This window comes from Macrosteles quadrilineatus, unplaced genomic scaffold (assembly GCF_028750875.1).
Source record: "Macrosteles quadrilineatus isolate MER2022 unplaced genomic scaffold, UCM_ALF_1.0 Scaffold_1__1_contigs__length_201487025, whole genome shotgun sequence".
Taxonomy (NCBI): Eukaryota; Metazoa; Arthropoda; class Insecta; order Hemiptera; family Cicadellidae; genus Macrosteles; species Macrosteles quadrilineatus.
The window spans coordinates 82,532,572-82,544,868 of NW_026542594.1; the positions used below are offsets into that span (position 1 = coordinate 82,532,572).

Here is a 12,297-nt window from a genome sequence, read left to right on the forward strand (position 1 = left end):
CCCAAAAGCCCCCAAAAAAAGCCCCCCCCCCCAAAAGCGCCACAGTCCCCGACTCTGGGCACCCCTGGGTGAGTTTGACCTTTGGGTTTTGTCATGCTTTGGCTGAGGCCAGAGATTTGAGTTTGAGACTTAGTACGGCGCACTCCTAAGAGCTGAGCTGCGCGCTCGGAAATTAAATCCGTCATACTACCTGAGTCAAGCAAAGCCCTAAATACCTGGGACTTGCCTTCAGGAGTTTTGAGTTGCACCAATAGGGTACCCAACAGCACAGTATAACATGTTGGCATAGAGGGAGATAAGTCTTGAGAGACGTGAGTCACCTGCGAATCACTCTGTTTTTCATTAGAGCGGTGACGTGCATCAGAAGCGTCATTAGTTGTGCTACTACGGACGGGTTGCTTAGCAGCGTTGCCCAGTACAGCTTGAGGATGCAATAATGAATGGTGCCTTTTGTTACACGTGAGACAAGTGGCTTTAGATTGGCATTCTTTGAGTTCATGAGAGCCTAAGCATGAGAGACATCTTTTATGTCTATTGACAAACTGACGTCGTTCATGAGGAGCTTTGTCACGAAAGACAGTGCATGAGTAGACTTTATGTCCAGTCTGATTACAGACAAAGCATGGAGGAGGCGTAAACTTCGTTTGAGAGTAATTAGAGTGAGTCGTGACCATAGATACGTCACTAGAGCGGAAAAGCACCTTTTATGGCGGAGACACCTTGTTGCGAGCGTGAGGGGGAAGATAGGCTGGAGCCTTAGGCTGCGGAACGCTATGAATGTTAGCGTCTTCAGTTTGGCTGCACTCAGTATTCAAAAATTTAATTATTTCTTTAACTTCCGGCAGCGAGTGGTCAATCGGTTCATCCGATGAGATTGAACGAGAAGCTTCGAGTTTCTTTCGTAAATCAGAGTCCATACGTCGGAGAATGAGGGCGGAGAGGAGTGGATTGTGTTCGCCTATGTCACAATTCAAAGCTTTCAATGCTTGAGAGTGCTCTGTGTACTGGTTGACAAAGAGTCTGAGGCCCTTTATAGAGGAAGAGCTTATTTGAGGCAGGTCCAGTAACTGATTCAAATGGAGAGTTTGTAACCTCCGAGTATTATGGTAGCGATCACGCAAGAGTTCGTAAGCTATGAGATAATTAGCAGAGGTTAAGTTGAGACCTTTAACTAGGCTTAACGGTTCGCCACTCAAAACGCTCAACAAGTATTGAAATTTAATTACCGCACTTAGACTGGCATTGCGGTGAATAGTTGTATCGAATAGATTAATGAAGGAAGTCCAAGTCATAAGATCACCTGAGAACTTCTGCAAATCTAATTTTGGTAGACGGACCTGAGAAACACTAGGGCCCTGTGGCGTCATGCTGACGTCACTCAAAGCCGAGGGGGTTTTGGGTTCTTCGACTGGAAGTAGCGTTTCGATTATACCCAAAATATGGGCGTAAAGATCATTTATATTGTCCTGATCTTCCGCTAAGACATCGTCATCATTGGCTTCTTCGTCCGTTAGATTTAAGGCACGTTGCAAGTTAGCGTCAAAATCCGCTTTCTTTTTCTTTATTTTGTTAGAAAGGGTTGTTAAGCTCTTTAATTGAGCAGGCGTCAGAAGCTCCTTTTGTGTAGCGAGTTCTTCAACTTTAGTTTTTATTTTATCGAAGCGTGCTTTAGTTAACGCTGTAATGCGAGTATAGAGAGCTGCCTTGAAATCAGATGCTTTAGGTGCCATTTTGAGTTTTCAGAGAAGTAAGCAGTGAAATACAGTTAAATGTTTAAACACTATTGTAAGCAGAGCGCTAAATATATATTTGTTTGTAGGCCTATTTACAGTATAGAATAGACATCAACAAATTATTTGCAATAAGAACAATAAACAAACAAGAGAGTATTTTTCAAGTCAGAGATAAGCTTAATCTGCACTTTAAGTTAAAGCAGCTGTATTCTTTTAAATGTAAATCAGAACAAGAGAATAAAAGATCACAATTCAATTGGATATACACAAATCAATACATAAATATAACCCTTATAATGAGAAACAATGACTAGTATCTATAACTGTCACAATATATCAGAGCAGTGAATATGTTTGTTTACTTTAGCAGACAACTGTATCAGCTGATGCGTGAGTGAGACGGGCGGATGTGCGCAAGAGAGAGAGAGAGAATTATTGATATTTTAATACAATAAAATATTAAATCAATGTGTCTGTAAATGTACCTAATTCATCAGGGTGTCTACCAGTCGGGAATTCCGGGAAATTCGGGAAAAAGTCGGGAATTTGGAAAGGTCGGGAAAAGTCGTGAAAAAGTAATGAATTTCGGCCGAAAGTCGGGAATAATCTAACCTTTCAAAATTAGGGATGAACGGGTCCCAAAACTTTTAAAAAATGTTCTGGATCTTATATTCCTGATCATTGGGACGGGATTACATTTGAGGGGTGTGGGATGAAATGAAAATGCATCGGAATTCCAATTCGATTCAGTGATGATCAAAATAACGATTTGAATCATGGGCATTCAGTATCCATATACGTTATTGAATCAGTATCTATATACATTATTGGGTCGTCCCCATCTTAATGATTGATAATTGATAATTGATCCATATTTATACGCTATTGAATCAGTATCCATATGTTTTTGAATCAGTATCCAAATACGTTTTTGAATCAGTATCCATACGTTATTGAATCAGTATCTACATACGGTATTGAATCAGCATCCATATAGGTTTTGAATCAGTATCCATGCGTTATTGAATCAATATCTATATGCGGTATTGAATCAGTCTTCATATACGTTTTAGAATTAGTATCCATACCTTATTGAAATCAGTATCCCTACGTTATTGAATTAGTATCAAAAAACGTTTTTGATTCAGCATCCATACGTTATGGAATCAGTATCTATATACGGTATTGAATCAGTATTCATATACGTTTTAGAATTAGTATCCATACGTTATTGAAATCAGTATCTATATACGTTATTGAATCAGTATCCATACGTTATTGAATCAGTATCCAAAAACGTTTTAGAATCAGCATCAATACGTTATGGAATCAGTATCTACATACAATATTGAATCAGTATCCATAAATACGTTTTTGAATCAGTATCCATACGTTATTGAATTAGTATCTATATAAGGTATTGAATCAGTATCCAAATACGTTTTTGAATCAGAATCCATACGTTATTGAATCAGTATCCAAATATGTTATTGAATCAGTATCCAAATACGTTTTTGAATCGGTATCCATACGTTATTGAGCCAGTATCTAGGCTATATAAGTTATTGAACCAGTATCGATATACGTTTTTGAATCAGTATCCATACGTTATTGAATCAGTATCCAAATACATAGTTGACTGTTACATCGATACTGTTACTTTGACTATCAGTATCCATATAACTTATTGACATTATTCAAATCGATTGACATTAATTATATAAGTTTATCACTGAGACATTGCTTAGCCATACAAGTTATTACCATCCAAGTACATGGCATACACTGAGACATTGCTTAGCCATACAAGTTATTACCATCCAAGTACATGGCATACACTGAGACATTGCTTAGCCATACAAGTTATTACCATCCAAGTACATGGCATACACTGAGACATTGCTTAGCCATACAAGTTATTACCATCCAAGTACATGGCATACACTGAGACATTGCTTAGCCATACAAGTTATTACCATCCAAGTACATGGCATACACTGAGACATTGCTTAGCCATACAAGTTATTACCATCCAAGTACATGGCATACACTGAGACATTGCTTAGCCATACAGGTTATTACCATCCAAGTACATGGCATTCACTGAGACATTGCTTAGCCATACAAGTTATTACCATCCAAGTACATGGCATACACTGAGACATTGCTCCGCCATACAAGAAGTTATGTATACCTTGTAGTTCTGATTCTATCCTCTTATTTTATCAATGTAAACCAATTGAAAGATTCATTATTTAAATCTTACAATGGTTTTTATTTGTTTACACCCAAACATATCTTTATTTATAAAATCAATAAAATAAAATAGGTAACATGCTTAACAACATGATGCTGCAAGTAAAAATTATGAAATAGGCAAGAAGCTCACTGATATTTCCAGAAATACTGGTTCTTCTGTGATTGCAAACAGATATTTCACTCCACTGACAAGTATGAATAGAAAAATTCCGTGTTGCTTCGAATTGAGTTACATAAACATTTTTTAAAATCGAATCGTTGCTTTGAATTGAAATGTTTTGCTGCTTGACACACCCCTACATTTGATATGGGATTTTCTCGGCATATGATTTGTTTCGATCGTCAGTGAATTCGCTGCGTCGCGAGTGACAACATATTTTGACGAAGGTACCGTGACCGCGAGAAAAAGGTGTAGTAACATGAAGAATGGACCGAGTTTTTGGTCGGGATTTAAATAAAAATGGTAATGAAAAGTCGGGAAAAAGTCGGGAATTCCATTTGAGAAATCTGGTAGACACCCTGTTCATTAACAAAACAACAGTTACAGTTATTTTAACCTATTTACCAAGAAATATAATTGGACAAAATTATTGATTAATTACCCAAAATATAGAATCTAGATATGTTCGATTTTAAACAAGATTACAAAGATAAAATGAATTTACATTTACTTCGTTCAAAAATAATATTCAGAAAAGCATGACCAATGTTTAACACCAGTGGAAAGATATTGTTTATTAAAATATTAAAAATAGCAATATTATATCAGAGAATACTAATACACCTTATATTAGCTTTATAGTTGGTTATCAACAGTAATCAATTGACCTTATAACATAATGTTATAGCAATAATAAAATGTAAACAACACTATGTGTAGTGAGTGAGGTTTGAGTTTGACAGATCACAACAGTTGATGAGAGGTAGACAGAGAGAGACACGCGCGCTATCTAGCGGAGCGGTTGCGCTTGGGGGACACCTACGATTAGGTGTAACGCAAGCGGGATGCCTACAGTGAAGCTTTCCCGTGAGAGGGATGGTTGAGTCAGCTGTCCCGCGAGGGGTAAACCTAGGGGAACAAGACGCCGCCCACAACAAAATGGCGGAATCTAATGTTTTTGCTACACCTCGTGCAACGAGAATATTCAATTGAGTAAAAAACACTGTTTTCCAAAGAACTGTCCATAAAATCCGGTTCGAATAGACCAAATGTTCGATTGATTGTTTTGGGGGAGTAAAATGTGAAGTAATTACAAATTAGAGAGTGAGAAATAAGTAAAATTCGAAGGACCACCCGATTAGGTTGGGAACCATAGAGCTGGGAAACACCTTAATTAAATGAATGAATTAAAGAGAGTCACTCACCAATTTCCATTGTTATGTTAGGCTAGGGGAAGGCGTCGTGTCCAAGCTCGGGTGTTGCACAGAGGGATAAGTCACTAGGGATAGAAGGATCTTGATCTTGAATTAGTAGAGCGTTTACGCCAAAACGAATGTCTATCAAATAATTATCTTCTGTCGCGGTAGACCGTTAACGATACGTCAACATAGAAATGTCCTGAGAATCTGCTCACGAACACGTACAAAGAAGTTCTAGAAGAGTAGAGCACAGATGGGGAGAGTAATTTAAAACAACACAAACAATGATGTTTTATTGGCTTTCCAGCAAAATTTGGTTCAATTTATTTGCACTGAACATGAACAATGGATTGTTATTTACCTTTTAAAAGTATGTTAAATTAAAACAATCATATTTAGTATAAATCTTTAGACCTTAATTCAGGTATTTCTCCTGATATAAATTAAGTCTCCTATTTATACGAGGTTCTTTCCACTAAAAATTGGTGACCTCGACATGATTTGAATTAGAAAGATTATTCAATCGTTTAATCACTATTGTTATTAAATCAAGAAAATCAAAAACATATCATGTAACTCGCTGAAGAAGTATTGGCAAGACTAAAACTGTTGGAAGAGCTAAACAAAGATCTTAGAAAACAACTTAATGATGTCATTGGAGTTGACTCTGAACATTCAAGACAAAATCATGATTCAGAAGAAGATTTTTTGGTTAATTACATTTGATTTAATGTTGAAAATAAAAAATTAAAAAATTGCTAAAATTTCCGATAAAAAATTAGTTTTTCATTTTTTGTTCAAACTTTAGAGCACATGCGCAACCGGAAGATAACAACCAATATTTTTTATATTTTTACCCTGTTTTAGTCTGACAATTTAGCAACTTTTCCAAAGTATTACAACTCGAAAAAAATTTTTTGATTTTTTTCGACCCACCCTACTATACATCAAGCATTTAATTAATAGTAAAGGGCAAGAAAAATTTAAGGTTTACCCTCAATCAAGGGGTGTGACGCAGAATTAAAATTGAATAAAAAAAAAGAAGAAAATTGAACATTTAAAACAGATATAAACTAATTTCAATGAAATTTGGAAATACAATTTTGAAGAAAACCCCTAATTAGGCTAATTAAATTGCAGGTAAAAAGACTACAGGGTTTTTCTATAATTTAAACATTTAAAGTGTTAACGGTAATTAAAATTTCTTTCTTTAGCTTATAACTTTATTTACTAGGTTAGGAATCTGACACTATTCAATGTACAATGTACAATTGTTGAATAAAGATATTGAAATGAAATGAAATGAAATTCATAATGGATGTCAGACGATGAAATCCTCCAAATGGACTAGATTGACCTGAACGTACTGAAGTCCAGGCAGCAGGAAGTAGGAGTACATAGTGGCCGCTCCCCAAAACTGCAGTACGGCGTGGATGTAGGCCTTGTAGGCATCGCCATTGGTGGGTGGTGCACCGGAGGTCAAATCATTGTTAACAGTCCCAGCAGACCATGGTGAAGGGTAGTAATGATGTGGTGGCAGGCCTCAAGTAGAGTCGCCGACCCCGTGGATGATAACACTCTAGCCTGATAACGACATTGCGCTAGAGTGAAACTGGGGCCCCTGACGAAAATCAGGCAACGTTCTCAAAAGGTAAATTACCCCGAATGAGAACCCCTTTTTCGGAAAACTCTCAAACTAAGAAACTTCGAGAAAACGTGTGACACTAAAGTTACCAGACGAAACTTCCGGCAGTCGCAGCAGTGTACCAACCGCGTAACAACTAAAACCCGTGCCGTTGAGCTCGTACACACGGTGTCAAATCACCTTCAAAATCATCTTTTTCGGGTGACTTAAAATAAGAAACAGCCAAAACATATGCTAATTTTTTCGGTTCGCTAACCTCAAAATTTGTCTATGGAACATTATAAATGTTATGAACATGCTGCTAATCAGTAATCACACAATATTTTTAATTATGTTTGTAAACAGCAGAAGTGCAAACATTGATGACGACTTTTTATAACCTCAAATTATGTGCTCTAATTTTGTTACGATTAGAAGGCTATTTTTCACAGTATGATGAAAATAGTTGTTCATTACACAGAGCGAAAGTTTCTTTTTTGTACTTAATTGTATTTCTTAGCTCGGCTGCGCCTCGCTTTTAAGCGCCTCAATTGCGTACCAAAAAGAGCCACTTTCTCTCCTAGAGATGAAAACTACTATTTCTTCCTTAGTTTTAGCGAATTTGTTACTACAATAGTTGTGGGTGTATGGGTATATATGGCTATAGTTAAGTATAAGTTGTACCTTAAGTTTAGTTTGGTTAAAAAGTTGGTTTACTTCACTGTTAATCTCAGTCAGTGGCTCAATTCAACTACCTCAATTTTTGTTCTAAAACTGACCGCAGTTTTAACGTGGGAATGAAATGTATGTATACTTCCGATTAATCAATTATCATATTCTATGTCCATAAGATAACATGACAAATTTGAAGGCCTGTGTGTTTGAACCTTGACTGAGTTAGTCAACACATGTATTTCAAATTCATCCAGTAGATTGTTAGAAATGGCTGTAAAATTGACAATTACAACATGTCGTAGCTGTCCGAAGCTCTGGCTGAGCTTGAAGAGAAGGAGGCGCAGATGGGTTGGTAACAATTGCATGATAGCATCCATACAGTATGGTTGTAATGTCGCATGTCATCTTGCCTGTTATATTTGTTATAATATTCATGTTACCCCATACTGTACCACATTTACGGCCACTTACTTAAAATATACTTTACATATGAAATTAATTGTTCTGTGAAATGTTATTTTGCTGAGGTGTGAGAGTTTTTTAGGCAGTTGGTATAATTAGGATTTCATGACTTGTTAAATAGGATACTGGTTTTTTTTTTACTGAAATTTGTATCACTAAATTAGACGGTCATAAAACGCAAAGTGGCCCAAGTCTTATGACCAAAGGCAATAAAGGGAGGGTCTATTTTAATCTAAATCATCCTATTATTACAGAGGCTAAATAATTTATTTTAAAAACTTTATTTATTTTTAACATTTTTACTGGTAATCATGGTGATTGAAAAAAATCTGAAAACCCTGTCATGTGGTCCTTATTGTAGACGTTTCATTGATCTGTGATAAGATCACACATTCATAACAAAGATCCCAATAATAGTTATCAATTATCCTGTTGTGGTTTCGTTGTTTTTTTACTGTGTACGCTTGTGCATGAACCTTGTTTTACGGTACCGAATATCAAATATGAAACTTCCCTTGAGCAGTTATGACTTTGGTTAGTGCATTGTAGCATTTTCAAATGTTGGCGATTGTTGAATTTTCTTAAAACAATTTTTTTATCTATGGTACTCTTTATTTGGATATTTAAAGAAATTTTGAATAACAATTCCTTGTGTTTTGTTGGATTGGAATCTTAGGATCTTAGGATACAATTGAATAGCACGTCATTATGTTATGTTTTTAAGGATTGCTTGTTTTAACCGACCTTTTGAGTTATCCAACGTAGGTCCGATCCCATTAGGGTCGGTTGTCTACTGCAACTCCTAATTTTCTGTATATGTTGACTCATAGAACAATATCCTGGAGTTTGACTGTTTATTTACAGGACACTCTGTATTAATAACATGAACATGAGCATGCAAGTTTTAAATTTTAAACATCAGCACTAACAAATATTAAATACCCCCGCCCCAGCAAACCTGCAGACTAAGCGAATTTCCATCTGCCTGATTTGATTTTCAATTCAATCCATTTCAATAACATTACGTTTAACGAGTACTTAGGTTTGCTGCTACTGGTAGGGTAATAGCGTGTGTTTTTTGGTAAAATATTATAGTTTAGTCCAAGTTTGATCAAAATATATCTATAAACAAGCAAACTATAACAGTTAACTTATTCTCCATAAGAATAACATGGGAATTTTAAATTTACAATTTCTTTAATTTTCTCCATAACCAATTACCATACAAAACACTCCAATATACAAAATTGTTTATTTATTAAGCTCTTTAAAACGGTTTAGAGAGAAATAGGAAAATGTTATGCTTTGATGGCTAAAAATTAGAAAAGCCAATTCTTACCCAATAAACCCCTCCATAAAACCCCGTTCCCATGGTCCGATCACGCTGGTTTGCGAACTCGTTGGAATAAACGCAGGTTAAAATGTCTGTATCAAATTTCATCAAAATCAGATAGTTTTCAAAATCGAGTTATCATGCTAAAATAAGTCACACACAGTTAAATCTGGGGATTGGGGTGGCCAATCTAAAAAAAATCACTTCCATGACCAATCCAACGGCCATGAAGGTTGTCATCTAGTAATTGCTTGACATGATTTGCGAAATGAGGTGGAGCACCATCTTGTTGAAAGATTGCTTGATTCATTTCTGGTACCGTCAAATGAGGCAAGACAAGTCCATTCAAAACTTGTGCATGCCTATTCCCAGTCATTCATTGTAATGTCTGAAATGTCGTAAGATAGCACGTGACTATAAAAATATTTTACTAAGCCAAAATCACAATTTAGTATTATTTTTTAATATGCCACCATTTTCTTTCTACAAGGGTTAGGGAGCTGAAACTTTCCCAGAATATTTTTAAAACCTATTTTACAAATTGTGTAAAGTTTCAAAATGTTCGGTGCATAAATGGGGAAGTACAGTAATAAAAATCAAATGTTTAAACCTCTTAATAGGTCACCCTGTATATTAAAGTATTAGGCCGAAATAAAGCACAACTGAACACCCTGAAATAATTATTATATTTTGTAGAAGTGACATGTTTCGGACATGAGTCCATTTTCAAACTTCAAATAACAGTAAATACCTTGAAAATTTTAAGTTTGAAAATGGACTCATGTCCAAAACATGTCACTTCTACAAAATATAATAACTATTTCAGGGTGCTCATTTATGCTTTATTTACTACTTTAATAATATTAAAGTGTTGTAGTATATATTATATCATCAGCCCTTTTACGTGAATACCTAAATTAAAATACCTTATCTTACTAATATTATGGGTCTGACTTACGGGAGGTATTAATGAGGCATCGATGACATTAGTTCAAAACTACTCTGTGTACAGCGCTATAGTAGAGAGCACTTTGGCTATAATGAAGGTTTACTAATAAAAAAAATAGTTCTGTTCGTAAAATAAAATTTGAATTCTGTTCATAAAATAAAACTAGAAATGGCTCAAATTCAATTTCATAATGTTTTAATTATAAAATTAAACTGTTGATATATATTCAATCTAGTGTCAATTAATAATATTCTATTTTCCAATATTTTAATACCAGCTGATTGGTTAATTATTTATTGTTTTCTGTTGTGAGTCAGTTGTACAATTTAATGTTTTTGTTTCAGTGTTTGTACATTTTACAATGTTCAAATATATTTCTCAAATGCTTAAAGTTTATTTAATTTAGACACAATATTGGCGACGAGGATGAGTGAAATACTTAAGCTTAAAAAGGTATTAACTGCAGTCAAAATTCAAATTAGGAAAGCTTACAATGCAATTGTACAAAATAAAACAGTTAGAGAAGATATGAGTAGTGATGAAGTCACAGTGCGGTTGTCATCATTACGGACATATTGGAACAGATTCGAAAATGCTCAATCTGAACTCGAATCTTTAGTTGATGAAGAAGATATTGAGCAATTAGCAACTAGCAGAAGTGAAATTGAAGAGCTGTACATTACAACCGAAGTGGTGTTAAGAAACAAACTGCAATCCCCAACCACAGTTACGAATCAGTCTTCAGTAGATCTACACCCTTCTGTTACATTAAATATTGCTTTTGTTCCGTTCGATGAAGGAGAATCATTTACAAACTTCGTTAAAAGATTTGAAAACTTTATTTCCTTGAAGGAAATTTCTGATGATAAAACCAAACTTTGCACATTACTTGCAGTGCTTCCACCAAAACTACATGAACAGCTTCAAGACCTTGTTTCTCCAGATGATCCATACAAGATGAATTACAAAAATGTGGTAACAGTGTTAAAGGATTATTTGGAACCGTTACCTAGTGTTATATCTCTTCAACACAAATTTTTGTGCCATGTTCAGCAAGACGAATCAACGATGGATTTTTCAATGGAACTGAAGAGACTAGCAAAGGATTGTCGTTTTCAATGTGAATGTGGGAAATCGGTATCAGACATGTTACTAAGAATGCAGTTTGTTAGAGGACTTAAAGATAATGATGTAAGAGGGCAGTTACTACAGAAAGAAACAAGTACTTTCAAAGAATCAGTGCAAGCTGCAATTTCCTTCGAATCCTCAAGACTTGAGAGCAGCATTATATCAAATCCTACAACAGCTGCTGTTCTTAAGCTAACAGGAAGTACTGAAAGAAAAATGCCGCAACAACAAAAATATGCAAGCAAAGGCCCAACCAAGAAGACCGAAAAATATCATACAGTTCGCTCTACATTTGACCAACTACGTGGACGGTGCTATCGATGCGGGGATAAATTCCATAAAGCTGACAGTTGCAGGTATAAGGATGAATTCTGCAATTCTTGTAATAAGGTCGGTCACTTAGCCAGGGTCTGCATGGCAAAGAACAGAGCTAGGCATATCAACCAGATCGAGGACAGTGAAAATGTAAGTGATATTGACCACGCAACGTACAACACATATAAGATACAAATGAATGGTTCTGACAAGTTCATGGTTGAAGTTACACTAGAAGGAAAGCCAATTCAAATGGAATTGGACACAGGAGCAGCTTTATCGTCGATATCATACAAGGATTATAAGAAACTAAATTTGAGTAAAAAGCTATTTCAAACTCATGTACAACTAAGAACTTACACGGGCGAACTTATCAAACCAAAGGGGGTAGTGTATGTCGAGTTTAACTTCAAAGACAAAGCATACTTTGGTAAGCTGTATGTTATTGGACAAAATGTTG

At 35.6% G+C, this 12,297-nt stretch overlaps 1 protein-coding gene across 4 annotated transcripts in view; it reads left to right on the forward strand.

Annotated features, from left to right (window-relative positions):
- Positions 1–12,297, forward strand: part of LOC128983683 (uncharacterized) — a 114,228-nt gene that overhangs the window by 20,800 nt on the left and 81,131 nt on the right. For all 4 annotated transcript variants that reach the window (XM_054403082.1, XM_054403085.1, XM_054403083.1 and 1 more), the window contains exon 5: positions 7,953–7,998. In XM_054403082.1, the coding sequence (XP_054259057.1) occupies positions 7,953–7,998 (46 nt within the window). The remainder of the gene's footprint in view (positions 1–7,952; positions 7,999–12,297) is intronic.